The 21,743-nt window shown below is 43.2% G+C and overlaps 1 protein-coding gene across 4 annotated transcripts in view; it reads right to left on the minus strand.

The window, feature by feature from the left end:
• Nucleotides 1-7,122: 7,122 nt before the first annotated feature.
• Nucleotides 7,123-21,743, minus strand: part of TNC (tenascin C) — a 117,807-nt gene continuing 103,186 nt past the window's right edge. For 3 of the 4 annotated variants that reach the window (XM_066580836.1, XM_066580835.1, XM_066580833.1), the window contains 3 exons: nt 17,189-17,350; nt 13,444-13,607; nt 7,123-12,391 (listed from right to left, as the gene is read on the minus strand). In XM_066580836.1, the coding sequence (XP_066436933.1) occupies nt 12,281-12,391; nt 13,444-13,607; nt 17,189-17,350 (437 nt within the window). In that variant the 3' untranslated portion in view covers nt 7,123-12,280. Of the gene's footprint in view, nt 12,392-13,439; nt 13,608-17,188; nt 17,351-21,743 lie in introns of all 4 variants that reach the window. The other variant, XM_066580834.1, reaches the window with a different exon arrangement.

A 21,743-nucleotide genomic window follows, 5' to 3' on the forward strand; every position in this document is an offset into this window, starting at 1 on the left:
ACCGCGATCTCACCGCTAAACAGTACTGTAATATTACCGGGGCCACTGCAAAGTATTTCAGCTCAGCCACTGTGCAGAGCGTCCCACAATACCATTTCCGTTGGTGGGGTTGAGATCGCCGCAGTTACCAGCACTATCCACTGGCTTTAGAGTCTTGTCCCACTCCACACAGCCTCTATTATCTACAAGTCTCTGCGAGCAGTAAATTACCCCAAGGTATCAGCGCGAGACAGCGGGTTACTTTTTCCTAGTCACAGCATAGAGACTCCGCTATCTACAAGTCTCTGTGTGCGGTGAATTAAGGCCCAGTTGTCAGTGCTGTACAGTGGGGTAATTTATTTGGCCCCTGCACTATTCGTAATATGCCATGATGAGGGGTAGGGGTAGGGGTCGAGGACGTGGACGTGGACGCGGACGAGGACGCAGAGGTCCAAGTGAGGGTGTGGCACAGGCCGAGTTCCTGGTCCAGGTGAATCACAGCCGGCTGCTGCGGGATTAGGAGAGAGGCAAGTTTCTGGGGTCCCCAGCTTCATATCACAATTTATGGGTCCACGTGGTAGACCTTTATTACAAACAGAGCAGTGTGAGCACGTCCTGTCGTGGATGGCAGAACATGCATCCAGCAATGTATCGACCACCCAGTCTTCTATGCAGTCCACTGCTGCAACTCTGAATCCTCTTGCTGCTGCTCCTCCTTCCTCCCAGCCTCCTCATTCCATGAAAATGACATATTCTGATGAGCAGGCAGACTCCCAGGAACTGTTCTCGGGTCCCTGCCTTGAGTGGACAAAAATGGTTCCTCTCTCACCTGAGGAGTTTGTCGTGACCGATGCCCAACCTTTGGAAAGTTCCCGGGGTCCGGGTGATGAGGCTGTGGACTTACGGCAACTTTCTCAAGAGCTTTCAGTGGGTGAGGAGGATGAGGATGACGAGACACAGTTGTCTATCAGTGAGGCAGTAGTAAGAGCAGTAAGTCCGAGGGAGGAGCGCACAGAGGATTCGGAGGAAGGGCAGCTGGACGATGAGGTGACTGACCCCACCTGGTTTGCTAAGCCTACTGAGGACAGGTCTTCAGAGGGGAAGACAAGTGCAGCAGCAGGACAGGTTGGAAGAGGCAGTGGGGTGGCCAGGGGTAGAGGCAGGGCCAGAGCGAAGAATCCCCTGACTGTTTCCCAAAGCACACCCTCGCGCCAAGCCTCCGTACAGAGGGCTAGGTGTTCAAAGGTGTGGATGTTTTTCAGTGAGAGCACGGACGACCGGCGAACAGTGGTGTGGAACCTGTGTCGCACCAAGATCAGCCGGGGAGCCACCAGTATCAGCCTCACCACCACCAGCATGCACAGACATATGATGGCCAAGCACCCCACAAGGTGGAACAAAGGCCATTCACTGCCGCCGGATTGCACCACTGCCTCTTTCTCTGTGCCCCAACCTGCCACTCAGATCCAACCCCCCTCTCAGGACACAGGCACGAGCGCCTCCCAGCCTGCACCCACATCCTCACCTCCACTGTCCTCGACCCCATCCAGCAATGTCTCTCTGCTGTCGCTAGCGCAAGCGTTGGAGCGAAAGCGCAAATACGCCGCCACGCACCCGCACGCACAAGCTTTAAACGTTCACATTGCCAAATTACTCAGCCTGGAGATGCTGCCATACAGGCTTGTGGAAACGGAGGCTTTCAAAAACATGATGGTGGCAGCGGTCCTGCACTACTCGGTCCCCAGTCGCCACTATTTTTCTCGGTGTGCCGTCCCAGTCCTACACCAGCACGTCTCCCGCAACATAAATCATGCCCTCACAAACGCGGTTACTGGGAAGGTCCACTTAACCACGGACATGTGGACAAGTACTGGCGGGCAGGGCCACTATATCTCCCTGACAGCACATTGGGTGAATTTGGTGGAGGCTGAGACCGAGTCAGAGCCTGGGACCGCTCATGTCCTACCCACACCCAGAATAGCGGGTCCTACCTCGGTGCTGGTATCTGCGGCGGTCTATGCCACCTCCTTTAAACCCTCCCCCTCCTCCTACGCAACCTCTACCTCTCAATTAAGAAGTGTGAGCAGCACGTCGCCAGCAGTCGGTGTGGCGCAGTGCAGCAGCACAGCGTTGGGCAAGCGTCAGCAGGCCGTGCTGAAACTACTCAGCCTAGGTGACAAGAGGCACATGGCCCCTGAACTGTTGCAGGGTCTGACAGAGCAGACCGACGTCTAGCTTTCGCCGCTGAGCCTCCAACCAGGCATGGTCATGTGTGACAACGGCCGTAACCTGGTGGCGGCTCTGCAGCTCGGCAGCCTTACACATGTGCCATGGCTGGCCCAGGTCTTCAATCTGGTGGTTCAGCGGTTTCTGAAAAACTACCTGCACTTGTCTAACCTGCTCAGCAAGGTGTGCTGCGTCTGCGCACATTTCCCTAAGTCCACCACGGACTTCTGCCACATGAATGTTACAGGGGTCTGCCTATACTTCTGCTACAAAAATATTACAGGGGTCTGCATATATTTCTGCCACATAAATGTTACAGGGGACTGCCTATACTCCGGCTACATAAATGTTTCAGGGGTCTGCCTATACTTCAGCTATATAAGTGTTACAGGGGTCTGCCTATACTTCTGCCACATGAATGTTACAGGGGTCTGCCTATACGTCTGCTACAAAACTGTTACAGGGGTCTGCCCATACTTCTGCCGCATAAATATTACTGGGGTCTGCCTATACTTCTGCTACAGAAATGTTACTGGGGTCTGTCTATACTGTTACTACAGAAATGTTAAAGGGGTCTGCCTATACTTCTGCAACCAAAATGTTACGGAGCTATACTTCTGCCACATAAATGTTACAGGGGTCTGCCTATACTTCTGCTACAGAAATGTTACTAGGGTCTGCCTATACTTCTGCTACAGAAATGTTACAGGGGTCTGACTATACTTCTGCAACAAAAATGTTACAGAGGTCTGCCTATACTTCTGCCACATAAATGTTACTGGGGTCTGCCTATACTTCTGCTACAGAAATGTTACTGGGGTCTGCCTATACTTCTGCTACAGAAATGTTACAGGGGTCTGCCTATACTGCTGCTACAGAAATGTTACAGGGGTCTGCCTATACTTCTGCTACAGAAATGTTACTGGGGTCTGCCTATACTATTACAACAGAAATGTTACTGGGGTCTGCCTATACGTCTGCTACAGAAATGTTACAGGGGTCTGCCTATACTTCTACTACAGAAATGGTACTGGGGTCTGCCTATACTTCAGCTACATAAGTGTTACTGGGGTCTGCCTATACTTCTGCCACATAAATGTTACAGGGGTCTGTCTATACTTCTGCTACAAAAATATTACAGGGGTCTGCCTATATTTCTGCCACAAAAATGTTACAGGGGACTGCCTATACACTTGCTACATAAATGTTTCAGAGGTCTGCCTATACTTCAGCTACATAAGTGTTACTGGGGTCTGCCTATACTTCTGCCACATAAATGTTACAGGGGTCTGCCTATACGTCTGCTACAAAAATGTTACTGGGGTCCGCCTATACTTCTGCTACAGAAATGTTACTGGGGTCTGTCTATACTGTTACTACAGAATGTTACAGGGGTCTGCCTATACTTCTGCAACACAAATGTTACAGAGGTCTGCCTATACTTCTGCCACATAAATGTTACTGGGGTCTGCCTATACTTCTGCTACAGAAATGTTACAGGGGTCTGCCTATACTTCTGCTACAGAAATGGTACTGGGGTCTGCCTATACTGCTGCTGCAGAAATGTTACTGGGGTCTGCTTATGCCTTTTCGGCTGGAATGTTACAGGGGTCTGTTTATACTATGGGTGCACACAGACTTGCCATCGCGGTGTTTTACCTATCTGGCCCCAAAACACTGACTGACTAGGGCATGAATTGTGGGCCGAGGCCAATATGTATTTTCTCTCGCATTACCACAGTTAACGGGGCACTGGTTTGGGCCAAACAAGAGGAGCGATACTTCACAAATGAGATGTTCACAGCTGCACTAGCATCGGAGTCCGCTCTATGCCCGCGATTGCTGAGGGTTTGTGCAGAGGCCTATGTCCTCGGCGCAGTGAAAGTCTGCCATGTTTGGGCACTCTGATTTCTTCATGGTTCGTGTCCTGGGTTGCCTAGGGCTCAGCTATGCTGTGGGTGCACACAGACTTCCCATTGTGGTGTTTTACCTGCCTGGCACAAAGTCACTGACTGACTTGGGTAGGGTGCAGAGTGTACATGGCTTTCCCCTTGCGTTGTCGATGAGGTATCCGGCACCCAAACAGAATGAGTATTGTGTGGACACATAGATTTCCCATTGCTATGTGACTCGCGGCACCTTGGGTCACACAAGATGGAGGCTAGGACTGAGCCTGACCCTGGGCCCGCTCACGTGCTTCCCACACAGAGTATTGCTGCATTGTGGAGATGTGTAGAAGTGCTGGGCTGGCACCTGAGTCCCCTTTATGCCCACGTTTGCGGCTCCTGACAATTTTGCGACGGAGGTGCCATGGGATTGGAATGATGATCGTACGTCACTTTATCATCTATTCTCAACAGCATTGTGGGCTATCGCACCCTCTTTCAAAGAGGGTCGTTGTCTGGCCCTGCCAACCCTCTGCAGTGTGTGCCTCCGGTTTCTCCTCATCCCAGACACACTTATAAATAGACATGAGGGTGGTGTGGCTATGAAGTGAGCGTGTGGCATGAGGGCAGCTGAAGGCTGCGCAGGGAAACTTTTGTGTGTGCTGTGGACACTGGGTCGTGTGGGGGGTTGGGCAGCATGTAACCCAGGAGAAGAGGCAACAGTGTGACCCACAGGCAGTAATTGTCCTTGGTTGTAGGTAGTGTGGTGCTTAGCTAAGGTGTGCCTTGCTAATGAGGATTTGTCCAAAGTAAAAATGGTTAGGGGGGGGGGCAGAGTCTTTCCCCTATTGTGGCTTAATAGTGGGACCTGGGAGCCCGTTTTTGTGGTGTTTCTATGACTTTCGGATGTTTTCCAGAGTTTCACAAGTGAAGACCTATGCGGAGCATCGGTCATATACAAAAATGCTCGAGTCGCCCATTGACTTCAATGTGGTTCGTTACTCGAAACGAGCTCTCGAGCATCGTGAAATGTTCGACTCGAGCAATGAGCACCTGAGCATTTTGGTGCTCGCTCATCTCTAGATCTGACCCATTAGCGCTGCTGTCCAAGGGGTCAGGCAAGCCCTGTAGATGTGACTATCACAGTGCCTGTTCTTTCCTCATGAACTTGCATCGCCCATACACATTCAGCATGTCTCGCTAACTGCTGAGTCGGCACATTTGCGCCAGTGATGTTTGACAGCACACAAAATCTTGAAAATTTAGTGGCGGAGATGATAGTCATCAGCAGCAGCATGCAGGACTCTTGTGACATATTCCTCCTGCAATCAGCGGTTTCGAAGTTGTACGCCATGCAACAGGTGCTGTGCATTGTGGAATTTGTAGTATCCTGCCCAAACAGATGGCACCATCTTTAACACACAGCACGTGGGGAATTTCCTGTTGATCTTTAAAAAAAAGGTATTCAACTTCCATATCTGACCTATTTCATCATGTCCACATCTAACTATACAGCCTCCAGAAGATTTTGGTGGCCGGACTACTCCTTTAATCATCACAGTATAACCCCGTTAGGAAGCAGAAGCAATTGTGGATTAATTTCATCTGCTTTGGTGTAAATCAGACAGGCAACAGCAAGACAACCCCCAATTAGGAATGGTTTTGCAGGTGGTGGCCACAAAGAATTCCTCTCTCCTTTTCATTCCTGACTAATTCTTCTCTAGTTTTGTCAGTGTCCTGGTTGCTTCTGGTAGCATGAGGTGGTGTCTGCAGCCCAATCAGGTTGAACAGGTAGTCCTGCTCCTCCAGGGTGGCACATCCATACTGTCAGGATTCAAACCTGGAACCTCCTGCACTCCAAGCAGTAGCCCTTCCTATTGAGCCATTCAGCCCTTTGGACAGTTCCCCTGAATACCTTTTGTCTTGTTCCTAGATCCTGCTAACCCAGTCCCTATCCTGGCTCCTCCTGGTTCCTGATTAGGCTCACTATAAAAGCCTGATCCTGCCACTCCCTCAGTTTGTGTTTATTGTGCCTCATGCCTCTAACCAATCTATTGCTCTACCACCCTGCCTCCCACAATAGATTAAGCCCTTTGGACAGTTCCCCTGAATACCTTTTGTCTTGTTCCTCGATCCTGAAAATCCAGTCCCTATCCTGGCTCCTCCTGGTTCCTGATTAGGCTCACTATAAAAGCCTAGTCCTGCCACTCCCTCAGTTTGTGTTTATTGTGCCTCATGTCTCTAACCAATGTATAGCTCTACCACCCTGCCTCCCTCAATAGATTGTCATCTCATGTATCAGACCATGACTATTCCTCCTGACTATGTCCTGCTTGATTTCTCTGTGCTGCATTGTCATCTTCTGTATCAGACTCCGACTGCCCCCGTGATCATGCTTTCTGCCAGCAGCGGTTACAACAAGTGACTCCAATCCTGAACCGGATTCTTGACAGAATAAACCGGCATCTGTCTGTAGGTAAGATTACTAGATCCTTATTACCTATATTTGAAGTGGCTTTTAAAGAAGTTGTCCATTTACTGAATAACATTCCTTTAATAGGACTGTCTATACTTACCCCTCCACCACCGTTGGGATTTAGTGCTGCAGGTCTGCTGTGGTCCTGATGTTTTTTTGCAGCAGCTATCATCGAAAGTCAGGTGACTGCTACAGCCAATGAGAGGCTGCAGTGTCACTGCTCATTCTCCTGGCATTAGCTCTCACATCCCGAGCGCCATAATGCCAAGAGTTCGGCAAAGTGATTGATGCTGCAACCTCTCATTGGCTGCAGCAGCCACCTGACTTCCATAACAAATGCGGCTACCACATGGGACTGCAGTGCTGGATCCTAGTGATGGAGAGGTACGTTTAGCTCTGTTTATTATTTTACTTAAGATAGCCTTATTAAATGGGATTTTGTCCTATAACAGAGCATCCCCTTTAATGATCATGTTTTCACCTTCTTTTCACATATTTCACTGTGTATCTCATCCTATAGTGTATCTCACTTGAAATAAAACACAAACTGCAGCCTGAATGTACAATCTTTTTTTATTTTTTTTTAATTAAAGGCTATGGTACATAATGAAAAGGGACACTTGGTTCTTTCCCAAAAGATTTACTTAATAGTTGGCACCATCTGGATGGCACATGGACGCTCGAATGCACATTTTTAATAGTAAAGGAGTTTGCACATCATGGTGCAAAGGCAGACAGGCATCTTAGGCCTGGAAAGAGTTAAGCATTAGATACGTCATGTTGTGTCAATATGTACACCAATATATTATTCAACAAATTTTTATAAAATTACTCAGATATAAAAAAAACACATATGGTAGCATGCCGTCACGCAATCCTGCTGCGGAGAAAAATGATAGAACCCATTGTATTTGTGCTTGATAGAATTATTGCTCTTGTAACGTATTTATATATACAGTACAAAAACATCAGCTTTCAATTAATGGTCATGGTTAACTTTTTTTAAAAACATTTTTTGACATCAACGTTATTCTGGTGATGTGGACATCCTGCAGAATGCAAAGGCATTTTAAACTGGAGACAACCAATGGTCTACAATGAAATGGAAAGCATTGGCTGAGTGGCAAAAAACTCTGAAGAAAACTTTGAAACTAGCTTGGACGGGCCGGGAATGGGTAGGAAAAGTCAAACGTAGAACTTGCAGAGGTCTTGATCCTAAAAGGTCGAAAAGTCATCAAATAAGGTTGGGCATTAGCATTATGGCATAGTTAGGTCAGGACATGTGGTCAGGACCCCAGTCATAGTCTTAGGTTTGGGTTGTTCTTATGTCCCCATAGTAGGTCGAGCTATGTGTGATGTTATTTCAAAACATTTATGATTTACATACATGAATCAACTCTACCCATTAGTCACTATAGGGAATAAGGTTAGAAAATTTCTAAACACTATCCTTCCATTTTCACAAAGAAAGTGAGCATCGCATAGGGGTGTGAGGTAGCAGGTATCTCACCAACTGCTGGTGAGGTATCTTCCCATATCTAGCAGCCCAAGATATTTTATGCAGGTTTGCTACCATTTTGGGGTTAGACTCCCATCTATACTATAAAAGTAGAAGTTTATTAAAATAGAAAGTAATACAGCTTTGGAATATGCTGAAAAATTTAAGGGGGCTGTCTGAAATTAGAAAAAAATCATTTTTTTCCATCCAGAAACTGTGCTATTCTTGTCTTTAGTTTGCATTCAGCTCCATTCCACAAAAATGAAAACGTGGTAACAGCACATATCTGAATAAAATTGTATGGCTCTTGTATATACTAAGCTCATAAAAATGCAAGGTTCATAGTACATATTTTAATCAAAACATGTGGGCCCATTTGCCACATCCAGGTGCTAGGAGTTTATGTACAGCTGTGCATTTATTTGTTGGAAGTGCTGAACTTGTGTTTTTTGTTGCATTCGTAAAGGCAAAGGCAGAAAACCATCTATATCAAATCATTTTAATTAGACCATGTAACCTGTTATCCTATTATCCTGAATCAATTGGAGGCTCAACTCCAAGTGAGAAGTATCTGTTAGTGTAAAGACCCATCTGAAAGCATGGATGTGGTGGATGGGCCCACATGTTTTGATCAAAATATGCACTAAGATCCTTGCATTTTTATGTGGTTAGCATATACAAGATTTATGCAATTTTTATTCTGATATTGAATGTGCATGAGTGCTGTTGCCATATGTTTCTGCTTGTACTGCATTGCCGCAGCCGTGGTTTACGTGCACCTGCATTTAATTTATTTGCCGGAAGAGTTGAGGTTGTGCTTTTTGTTCCATTCCATAATTTTGTTTTCCAAATTTCAGATAAACCCTTTAAAGGCCTTAACCCAAAATTTACTCTAATCCCTTTTCATAGGATAGGTGATAAAAGTCTGATCAATGGTGGCCTCACTGCTGAGGCCCTCACTAAGTCCAAGAATGGGAATCCCATAACCCCCTGTTCTCCTCACTGCATCCCCCATAGTAAGAAGGAGATTGAATGGAATGGCAGTCAAGCATCTGTGGTGCTGTTTCATTCATCTACAATGGGACTGCTGGAGATAGCCAAGTGCTTGTACTCTGCAATATCCATCAGCCCCACTTGCTGGACTACCACTCCACTAAATCTCTTCCACACAGTGGGGGTGCACTAAACCCATGGTGAGGAGGAAAGAGGAACATGGGATTCCGTTTTCGAGACTAATGGAGTTTTAGCACCAATCAGTCTTCTATCACCTATCCTATCAATTGGTGATATAAGTCAATTTTGGGAATACCCCTTTAAGTTATATAACGGGATTGAACAAATATATTTTAACGTCCTTTATTTTCCAAAAATGGCTAATTTAATCTGATGGCTGACAAGTCTCAAATAGTTCTACAGAGTTTATATTTAGCTGCTTAAATAATGACATTACAACTTAGAAAAAAATATTTGTCATGTTAAATTATATACATTATTGCAAATGACAGTGCATTTAGCTTGATTGCCTTTCTTTGAAATTTTCGACTTTTTCCGATTTGTACTGTATGTACCGTCCATGGCTGACAAAGTATTTCTGGCAATGGAGCAGAAATTACAATAAATCACATTTTAATACATTCTTCATTATGCGAACATTAGGCTGTAAGACAAATACTTATGTTTTTATGCAAGCATCTATATTAGAGACATTTAAGGAGCAATAAAGGCATTACTAAAACCTTGCAAGACATTTCTTCCGATGATTATTCTAGTCCCATTTTTGCCCATGTTGTACTAATGTATAGAGTTATATTAAAATTAGAGTTTTTTAAAATTTTTGTTTGCAAATTTGAAATCTTTAGGGTTCCTCTAAGTTACTATAGGTTCACATTTATGCACCATTTTACTGTTTATGTGTAATATTCATAAAACGTTGAGAACTGTACAGTGCATTACTTATGCTGTACTGATGTTGCCAAATGGGCAGTAGGCTATTTACCCTCCACAACTGCATTGACAATTTAGCAGAATACTGTGGTTACATCCCCTGCTTGTTCAGTATCTACAGAGTTTGCTATATTTTATAAAGTACTACCATTACATTAAGCACCTTGCATAATCTGATGTGGGAAAATTTAAAGGGGTTGTCCATGGCCGGATGATATTTTAATTATTGGGGAATTGCGTTAAAATAACAAAAGCAGGCAAACCTGCTTGTCCTTTGTCCTGACGATCCAGTGCTGCAACCCCGCGGTCATCACAGTCTTTGTTGTGGAGTGGCTGCCACATGATTGCTGCAACCAATCAGGACCTGCAGGGGTCAGGTGCCATTCTCCTGGTATCATGACTTCAAGCATCTGAGGGGTGATGCCAGAAAAATGGCACTGACTGCTGCAGTCTCTGAGTGTCTGTAGCGGTCAGGTGGTAGCCATTCCACAACAAAGACTGCGAGAACCGTGGGGCTGCCACATGGGCAGAGGATGCGTAAGTATACTTATTTGTTATTTTTTAATGCATTTGCACCTATAATTAAAAAAAAAAATAGTTTGGCAACCTGAAAACTGCTTTAACGTTTCCAAAATATACTGCAGTAAAGGGTATTTAGGAGCTCAACCATGCTTCTAGGGGAATGTGTGTCAGCAAATTGTTGACTATGTTGCATGCTGTTACTCTGTACCAATATACCAAGGGCTTAGCTGTGGGTGGTGTAGAAGACACCCAAGGCTGTGGTTCCTGAGGGGGACCAAAATCACAAAATAAAATCACCAGGCTTATAAATGGTGCTTGGTTAGAGGGAGGCTCTGTTACAGATGTGGCATTGGAGCCCAGATGTTTCAATTACACCTCTGTAAGATACGATCAGCAAAGCAATGCATTTGCTAGCTTACTTAAATGGGTTGTCCAGGATTAGGAAACAATGGCTACTTTTTCCCAGCAAACAGCACCACACCTATCCACAGGTTGTTTAGTGGTATTGCAGTTCAGCTTATTATAACTTCAAGAGAACTTCAATGTGAGACTTAAGTGGACAGATGTGGAACTGTATTTGAAAAAAGAAGCCAAGTTTTTATAATCCTGGACAACCCCTTTAAGCTACTGTATAAGAAGTATGTCTGCATAAAAAAGTAAAATGATCTGCAAAAGTGAACCTGCACCTTAACCATCAAATCTAATTTTTAGATCTCATAGAAATTATTCACCACTGTAGCATATATATTATTTTCTTTATAAATATTGGTAGCACAACTTTTACTTAATACATACAACTGCTACTTTGGGCAATTGTTTGGAGGTTTTTGGAAAGAGGAGGAGTCATTTACTGGTTCAAAATGGCTCTGTGTAATGGGTTTCGAGTAGCTAAAAATGAAAACCTTCTGGCATAAAGGGCAAGAAATATTCCTTCTCTTTCAAAACTCATATTAATGAACTTTAAAACACAATCTTAAAGGGGTTATACAGGATTACAAAAGGATGGCTACTTTCTTGAAGAAGTAGCTCCACCTATTTCTGTGGGTTATATTTCGTATTGCAGCTGAGCTCCATTCAAGTGAATACGGCTAAGCAGCAATACCATGCACAACCTTTGGGCGAGTGGGATGCTATTTTTGGAAGAAATTAGCCAGGTTTTACTAAATCTGTACAACCCATTTAAAATAACATGATGATGATCATTGGGTTCCTACTTAAGGTCCATTAATTACCAAATGTTCTTAAAAGGACTTTATTTTTACAAATAACATTTTTTTTTCAAAAATAATGTAAAATTTCCAACCCCCAAAAAATGTTTTTGATACGTTTTTTAAGGTCATTTAATTTTTAATATAAAAGCCACCCAACCCACCAAATAAAACAATTTACTTATGACAAAATATTAAACAATAGCTGTGTTCCAAATATGACAATTTCTAAATCTATCACTGTACACTGTAATTTTTTTTTCATTGTTCCTTTCAGTGTTCAATCCCTTTTTATCCTTTCTATATCCTGATGGGGATGCTATAAGCATGCTTAGTTGCAACAGAAAGTCTTTGGTGTTGTGTGGACCATAAAACACCTTAAGCAATGACATACTTAAGACACTGTGGTATTTCTGTAAGACACTTCTTTTTTTGGGGTTGAGTTGTATAGTTGGGGGTGTAGACTGGCTGGTGTAATTCGCTATTAATGTCAGTCTCTCCACCTTTTCTTCTATTTTATTTTATGATAATATATTAGTCTTTATGATCTCTTTCGTCTCCCTTCAAGATTTCTGAAACTGGCTGGTCTTATTTTCATTTCTGCATATTGAATGGAGTGTTCGTGACCCTTCCAGTGGAACCAGTTGACTCCCTACAAGAAATAAAGTAAATAATTCAATGAGACAGTATAGATAATACATAGAAGCCATATAGTTGCTGTAATGTTTATGGCAGTGCTGGCACTGTTGAGATCAAACCATCCCATATATGATACCACAGAGTATTGTTGTATCCTAGAAGCATGGCATTTCATTACTAGCGATACAATATCCCAAATTGACCAACAGTTCTTTAGAGTCAATGGACTCTAAAGGATTTTCTGGAAATAAAAGAAGACATTAATGGCCAAATGTGTGATTAGGAGTGATCTGCTTACCCCAAAGATAAGCAGAAAAGGGGTCCCGTAAAATGTTATGAAAGCATAGCAGTATATCCGTGCATGAAGCTATGTATGGTAGTGTTGTTTGGCCAAATGCACTTCAGACATCCACCTATCAAACTTTGATGGTCTATCCTAAGAATTGGTCATCAATACATGCACTCAGAAAATCCCATCGAAATTTTTGGGGATTTATGTGCATTACAAAAGCTTCTTTTGTCATCGAAACCCCTCAGTCAATTAGAATATGAGTTTGTGTGGTTTATTTTCATAGATCATATATATTTGTCTAAGGCTAGTGGCACATAAGTGTATTTTGGGGCCATGTGCTGTCCGTGTAATTCCAGAGACAGCACATAGCCCCATTATAGCCTATGAGGCTATACACATAGACGATTTTTCACATGGAGCCATGGTCTCTGTGAATAAACCAATGGGGAGTCCTACTCCTGTCCATTTTGTTGATGAGGACATGCAATGCACGTAAATGTGCTGTGTCCATGGATATAAGACAGCACAGAGACAGATCTCTATGAATTGTCTATTTCGAGTTGTACCCGAGACCCTTGGGTGCAAATTACACTTATGGCTGTGTGCCACTAGCCATAGACTCCTAAATAGTAAATCTTTCTACAGTGATGCCATCATTTAGAAACGGGGCATGCATTCCTGCATGGTTAAGAATTTCAAAAAGATAGGTGTCAACTTTAGGAACTCTAATGGTGGACTTGTTGGAAATATATATTGAAAAGGTTGTAACTTACCTGACTATGGCTATCATCATTATATCTGCCCATAAGATTTACTCTGTGGCAATTCTTGTACCAGAAAGCTCCTTTATAAGACAGAGCACAGTTGGTAATGGCTGAATCGTTGTCCTTGTCATATGTGGAAAATGGACGTGCATTATGATAGGTCATAGAATCTCCTAGAATGGGAGAAAACCCCAGATTGTTAATTTCATGTATGCCACTACTAATCAATAGTCTACGTACCATAACTGTTCACATACAGAAGTCAAGCAAATAGACAATTGTCTAAACTCTGAATTTCTTTTAATTTTTTGAACTTTTACTTGGAACACAACAAACATTATTATATCAATTTAAGAAATTTGCTATTCCCTTCACAACCACATTTAACAATATCATCTTAATGATAATTGAGGAAGTAATTAAATATCTAATTACAGTAGGAAAAAAAATGAATGCGTAAGAGGCAAACCTATATTATACTGGAAATGATGAATAAATATGAGTTAACTATGCGATTAATCAATCATGTATATCAGTATTGTCATTATATGCAGTATCTGAAATGTATTATTGAGATAATGACTGCATAACTATTTCATAGGCAATAGAAGATGTAGCAGTGGTGAAGAAAAATGTACCCACTGTCATACAAATAGTCTGATATAAGTGCATGCATCTTGTACATGCACTGAATGGCAACTTTATCCATCTAGTAGCACATTGGACATCCTTTAGCTTTCGAAGGCTCACATATTTATCGAGGTATCAATTCCACTAGGTGTTGAAATTGCTCTGCAGGAATATTGAACCCAGGGTGTGCCAAGAAAACATTCCCCACACCATCACTCCACCACTGCACTGTAGTCACCTGACATAAAGGCTTCATTAATTCATGCTGCTTGTACCAATTTCTAATCCTCCTATCAGCACGGTGCAATAGAAATCTGGATTCATCTGACCAGACAATGTTTTCCCACTGCTCAGTCATCCAATTTTTGCTCTCTTTTGCCCACTAGAGTCTCAACTTTCTTTTTTTCTTAGACAGCAATGAGATACAAACAACTCATCTGCTGTTAATGAGTTGTGCATTTGAACATGTTAGTTGGGACACCAGCATTGTAGTCAGCTGCAAATTCCTCGAGAGTGCATCAGCTCTTCGTTGGAATCAATTTTGACATTCTCCTCTGACCCCTTTTGTTGACGAGTTGTTTATGTCCATAGGACATCCCCTCAATGGATATTTTACCTTGATCACACCATTCTTGGGGTACTATTCAAACAAGTCACGAGAAAATCCCAAAAGATAGACAGTGTAAGAAATCCTGGTCCTGGCTAGTCTACCACCGATGACTAGGCTTCTTTAGAAATTGGTTAGATTACTTGCTTTACCCATTCTAATGTGGAGTCATGCTGAAATTGATCCATGGAAAAGTTGCTCAATTGATTTTATGGTGCACTTTGGGTTCATTTGTCTAATTTCCATTCAGGGATGCTCAAATCATAAAAGGTCCAGTGTCTAATAAAATGGCCAATCAGTGTACACTGATAAGCTACATACTTGTCTTGCACTTGTGTTGGGGTGAGCAAGGTCTACTGGATACTAGTGCAACAAGTCCACAAGTGTTGTGTCATATGTACCGAGTTTAAACTTTGTGGCCTAACTCTCTCAGAATGCAATGCAGCAGAGATCATAATGAGTTCAGCAAAGACATTGTTCTTGATGAGTTGCTGTTTCCTGTCTTGCCATTTAAAAACAAATTCCCATTGATTTCAACAGGATATTTATGATATTGGTTAGCCCAACTCACTCTAACAGTTTTGAGAGGTGCATTACGTTTTAATTAACGTTAATATTCATTATAATTTCATACCACAATGTGATATGGGTTGTAGAGTTTGAAATCCCCAGCTTCCATTCACAAAGTAAATTATATTATTATCAATTAAAATTGCACAGGTGTTGCTATAAGGGGTGCAGAAGTAGCAATTACATCCAAGTACCGGTGCTGGACGGGACTCTAAGGCCCCTCATCCACATAAGATGACTTCAATATTATGAATGTCAGATGGTACAGTAGATGAGGGGTCATATTACCGATTTTGCATTGGGATTCAGAAGCTTAAAGGAGCTTTCCCATTAGGTAAAATAGCCTCACAGCCACTCTGTACTTCCTGGTTGTTGCTGACCAGGACATGTGATTGTTGCAGTCAGTCATATGTCCTGATCAGCAGCAACCAGGAAGTACAGAGTGGCTGCGAATCACTTTTAAGTTGCAGGAAAGCCCCTATAAAGTTGCCCATTTGACTAAATGGACATTTTCATAAAGCATAATATAATTGGCTGAATTGTACTTCAGTTTAATTTTTCATCTCTTATCATGTACAATGTGTCATCAATAGCTGACGATATCAAAGGGGTATTCCCATCTGAGACTTTCATAGCATATACATAGGATTTGCCTCCAAAGACTCATGGAGGTAACATCCACCTCTGAGACCCGCATCTATCTCTAGTTCTGGCCCCAACTGCCCCCGGGCCTGTAAGATGTGGAAGTCAGTGGGTGATCGGGAATTACAAAAATATCAAAGCAGGCTTTGGTATCCTGTTTGCATTACTCCCACAGAAGGCAGTGGGAGTTATGGAAACAGCATAGCACAGTGAGCTACACTGTCTCCTTAAGTCTTATTGACTTTTATTAGAGTTACAAAAACATTGTAGCAAAGCCTGCTAAGATATTTCTTCAAATCCTGGCCACATGCCCTGGACAGTGCATACAGCCAGATCAGGCACACTGGGTTTCAGAACAAGAGATAGGTGCAAATCCCAAAGCTGGTACCTGTATCTCTTAGACTTTCATTCTGTGCACATTATGTGCAGATGGCATTACATCGTTAACATGTCTTCTCCACAGATTCACTGTACTAAGACTTGTGTACCTACAGAAGCAGGTATGTTAATTGGAAAGAGTATTCTAGTGTGCCCCATATGCCTTTACAAAGTTTATGCCTGTTCGGGAGTATTCCATACACTACAGAATAGTGACAAGTTGTATCTATGTTCACTGCCACTTTCGAGTAGGCCTTCATTTACATGGAGTACGATCCATAAATGTAGTAACTGCTTTAAAAATGTGTCCCATTTCTCTTTTGTTGTTATTGTTAGCAGTTTAGTCGTTCACAACCCTCGGCGACCCTAAAGGCGAGATCCCTCCATGTTTTCGGTTTTGCATTGCTTCTTTTTTGTTGTGTGATATCCATGCCAGTATCAGCTCTGACAGTATCAGCCATCATGTTCTTTGGCCGCCAGGTCTTCTTTTGCCACTGATTTGTCCAAGCATTATAGATTTTTCTAGTGACTCGCATTACATGGCCAAAATATGTGAGTCTGAGTCCAGCCATCTTGTCTTCCGTGAGTTTGAGTCCAGCTATCTTCCCCTCCAGTGATATATCAGGTCTTATATGATTCAGGACTTCTCTGTATGTTACTCTCGCCATCCAGGGCATATGCAGCAGCTTTCGCCATCACCACACCTCAAACGCATCAATCTTCCTTCTATCAGCTTTTTTTGCAGTCCAGCCTTCACATCCATACATGCTATGGAGGAAACGATGGTTTGCACTATCCTGTATTTAGTTGCTATGCCGATATCCCTACTTTCTCTTTTGCATATAGACAAACTATTTTGTTTTTAACCACTAACTTCAACATTTCTTATGTACAGATTAAGTTATATTGAATCAGACAGACACCTACCTGCTGTTCCTGTGTAACCATCAACCCTTAGTCTGTATCGACTCCTGGAATCACCAACTGCAAATTTATCATAAACAGCATAGGCAGTTTCGCCTCGGTCTCTAAGGTCAACACGCAACTCATATTGACCCTGGGATGTAATTTTGTGCAAGTTTTCCAGACCTATAAATGATACATTTTTACATTAGTAACATGAATCTTACAAGGCAAAACTTCTATGCTAAAGACATTGACTTAAAGTTTTCATTAATAATGCAGAAACACTCCCAAACAGTTAAAGCGACCACCCTGCCCCGAGACAAGATCTGTCCAGGAACTGGAGTGGGGAGTTATATTAGCTAGTTAAATACTTTCTCTTGGTTTGGCCACTAATACGCTTTTTTCTGGAGCCCTTATTACTTCCAGCATGATGGTATGGATTCTTATACTACCTGAATCATACTGAGCACTGGTTGTGCATTGGTAGTGAAACAGGAGGCTCTTGGATGGTAACAGGGCCCTTTCGTCAGATTCAGGGATAGGGGCATGCCGTTTTCCAGGGCAATCCCTGGTTAAAGGCAGGTACCACCAGCAGTAGAGAGGGAATCCTCTCCTTCCATGGGGTCAATTACGAGGCCTTCACCTACAATTCAGCTACTGGCCCATATTTCTGAAAATGGTCTTGATCACATCCTTACAAAGGGAAGGAGAGAGCTTTGTGACACATAAGGGAGGCAGGGCTAGACATGCCGCTTCAACTGTTTATTAATAGAGATGAGCGAGCACCAAAATGCTCGAGTGCTCGCTACTCGAGTCGAACTTTCAGTGATGCTCGAGAGTTCGTTTCGAGTAACGAACCCCATTGAAGTCAATGGGCGACTCGAGCATTTTTGTATATGACTGGTGCTCCGCTAAGGTTTTCATTTGTGAAAATCTTAGCAAATCACCAAAGTCATGTAAAAAACACAGAAATGGATAGGGCAGGCGAGGAGCAACATGCAGGGCTGCATTTCGGACTCCGAGGTCTCACTATTAAGCCACAATAGTGGCAAGAGTGAGTCCCCCCCCCCCCACACACACTGTCAGCATAACGATTGTTCTCCTCTGCCACAGCTGTAACAGCTGTGGCAGAGAAGAACGATGTTAGCCCATTGAATTCAATGGAGCCGGCAATACAGCCGGCTCCATTGAAAGCAATGGGCTGCCGGCGAGCGCGGGATGAATTTTCGGGAAGGGCTTAAAAATATAAGCTCTTACCTGAAAATCATCCTAAAGTGTGTAAAAAAAAAAATAAATATTATGTCAGCATAAAGATCGTTCTCCTCTGCCACAGCTGTAACAGCTGTGGCAGAGAAAAACGATGTTAGCCCATTGAATTCAATGGAGCCGGCAATACAGCCAGCTCCATTGAAAGCAATGGGCTGCCGGCGAGCGCGTGAAGCAGAAGGCAGGAAGAGTTAAAAACCCCTCCTGCCTTTTGCTCCGGGTTATCAGCTGTCACTAACAGCTGATAACCCGTTCCTGCCTCTGACTGATTGCAGAGACAGGAGACTTAGAACACCGCTGTAATTTTACTATCGGCAGTGCTCTAAGCCCAGGACCAGCCGCCGTAAATTTACGGTGGCTGGTCCTAAACGGGTTAAAGAAGGGGTTGTCCAGACATTGCCCCCTCTCAACTCCTTATCCCATCTCCATATCAACAAAACTCTGGAGCAATTTAATCAAACCTACCCATCTTCCCGCCCATTAACAGAGTTAGAGCGCGTGATAATGACTTGCAGTAGTTCTAGTAGAAAAATCTCTCTGATCAAAAAGAAATTCATCACACCTCAAACACTCTGTAGACCAGCCTACATCATTTCATGGGAGAGGGAACTCAATATTAAGCTATCTGACGAGGACCTGAGAGTCGTGCTGAGCAGCTCACATGGCCACTCCAGATGCGTTAGGCTCCAAGAAAACCATTATAAACTGCTAACAAGGTGGTATAGATCACCAGAATGGCTTTTCGCCTACAAACTGGCCGAATCCAATCTATGCTGGCGCTGTGGCAACCACACGGGCTCACTGGCACACATTTGGTGGTCTTGCTCAGCAATAAGGCCCTTCTGGGACCACATAGAAGCAAAGATCCGAGAAATCTCTGTAAGCAATTTTCAGCTCCTTCCTGAACATATCATTCTCTCTAAACCCACCGCGAACTACAAACCACATAAGACCAACTTAATTACCCACCTCATAACAGCAGCTAAGACACTGATACCAATAAATTGGCTAAAACCTGACCCCCCTACAGCTAACCAGTGGCTTGCCAAGGTTAATGAACTCTGTAGGTTTGAGGAACTCACAAGCAGAATCTCCAGAACACACGATAAATTCCTATTAACTTGGAACCCGTGGCTGACAAAAATATCTCTTAGCCCTTAAAAATCTAAAAGACCTAGGATCTATCTCAAACTTGTGGAAAAGGATCAAATCCTGAGTAACATTCTCTGATACTAACACCCGTACTCACGGATCTCCCCCCTTTTGGAGCAAAGAGATGAGCCGCACATGTCCCCTTCCCCCCTCTCCACTCCTCCTCACTCCTTCCTCCCCCCCACCCCCTTTCTCCCCCCCACCCCCTTTCTCCCCCCCTCCCCCTTCCCACGTTCACAATATAAAACTGTCATTTCAACGTTTTTCAATGGTTAAACATAAAATAGTGACAATGTTAGTACCTTATGGAATGTACATGCTCAATAACCATTTTGACTGCTTTTAACTGTTTATTCTATGCATGTCATTTATCTTTAATTTCTCAATAAAGAAAGTATTTACAAAAAAAAAAAAAAGAAGGGGTTGTCCAGGATTAGAAAACAGGATTGCCCTTTCTTACCCATGAATTGTGTCTGATTTTGCAGCTCAGTCCCATTCAAGTAAATGGTGCTGAGCTGCAACAAGAAACACAGTCTATGAAAAGAAATAAACTAAAAAGCATAAAACTTTTCCAGATCCTGGGCCAATCTTTTTAATTAGGTTAAGTTTTGCAAGCGTCAGCATCTTCTCTAGCGTTATCAACTCACTCCCAGGGGGAAGTAAATTGATAGACGGGTTTGTCTTCACTAGATAACTCCTTTAAGGGCAAATGTCCATCTTACTGAGCAATATCCAGCATACTAATAATCGGATCAATAGCTGGTCAGCAGTACAGATGTTCCTTGTGAACTCCGCTCAGCCACTGGGGAATAGACGATAACCACATGAAGCCAAAGACATACAAGACGGATTTCTCAATGTTGTTTTTTCGTCTTCGCCCTTTTAAACAGTTACTGGTTTAGAAAATTATTCATAACCCATGAGCTTTGCTAATGATTTCTTAACTGTGTGTTAGTGCATGTAATTCTTGTTTTTTAGCTTGTAAATTGCCTTTCATTTTGCTTTTTTTAAAATAATTTGAACAGAATGAATCAATTTAACTGGATAATCTGTTTTGTACGATAATGGCGGAGGAATAATGACTTGTTTTTTGTATGTTTTTTTTTTTTTCACAAAGAATCATTTGCCGTTGCTTGTCTGATGCTGTTCAACAAAATAACATATTGGAAGCTAGAAACAAATCCATAGCGCTGTATACTAAGCTGTTATTTTGTGCTCAGTTCTGTTATATAACGCCAGCAGCCCACGTCTAACATGTATATGCCTTTGTGTTGTAGATCCTGAATTACTCCATAGTGCTGATTTGAGCAGTAATAGACAAAGACAAACAATGTCTTTTTTGCTTCAAAGTTTCAAAGTAATTTAAAGGGGTCACCATGACAACCACTTTTTGAAGCTGGTTTTTCAGACCCCCCTCCCAAAGGAAAAAAACTAACTTAAAGTCTTACTGCAACAGCCATGTAATACAAATACAGCAATACATAGACCAGTCAAGTTTGCCAGAGTGGAAGTCGCTAACTTAGTGGCGCTCCATTCTGCAGCACGGAGTCGCATACCTAAGTTGTCCATGTGCCCTAATAGGGCATATCGAAAGGGACTGTCTTATGGCTTATTCGCACAGGTGATCTTCATGTCCGTGTGCTGTTCATGTTTACTACTGACTGCACATGGACAGCATACTAATAGAGATGAGCGAATATACTCGATCGAGCACCGCGATTTTCGAGTACTTCCTTACTCGGGTGAAAAGATTCGGGGGGTGCCGGGGGGGGGGGAGGCATGGCAGCGCGGGGGGTAGCAGCGGGGAACAGGGGGGAGCCCTCTCTCTCTCCCTCTCCCCCCCACTCCCCACTGCAACCCCCCACTCACCCACGGCGCCCCCCCCCCCGAATCTTTTCACCCGAGTACGGAAGTACTCAAAAATCGCGGCGCTCGGACGAAAAAGGGGCGTGGCCAAGTAGGTTCGCTTATCTCTACATACTGACCCATTGGTCAATGGGGCTATGTTGACAAATGCTTTCTTTTCAGAGACCAGTGGTCCCTGTAAAAAACTTTAAAAAACTTATAGCTTGTTCTATTCTGGTCTGCTTTCTCAGATGTCCCATTTATGTCAATGGGATGACATTTGTGTGCCCTCCATTTTTCACTGATCATTAGT

The sequence above is a fragment of the Eleutherodactylus coqui genome, chromosome 10 (genome assembly GCF_035609145.1).
Source record: "Eleutherodactylus coqui strain aEleCoq1 chromosome 10, aEleCoq1.hap1, whole genome shotgun sequence".
NCBI classification, from domain to species: Eukaryota; Metazoa; Chordata; class Amphibia; order Anura; family Eleutherodactylidae; genus Eleutherodactylus; species Eleutherodactylus coqui.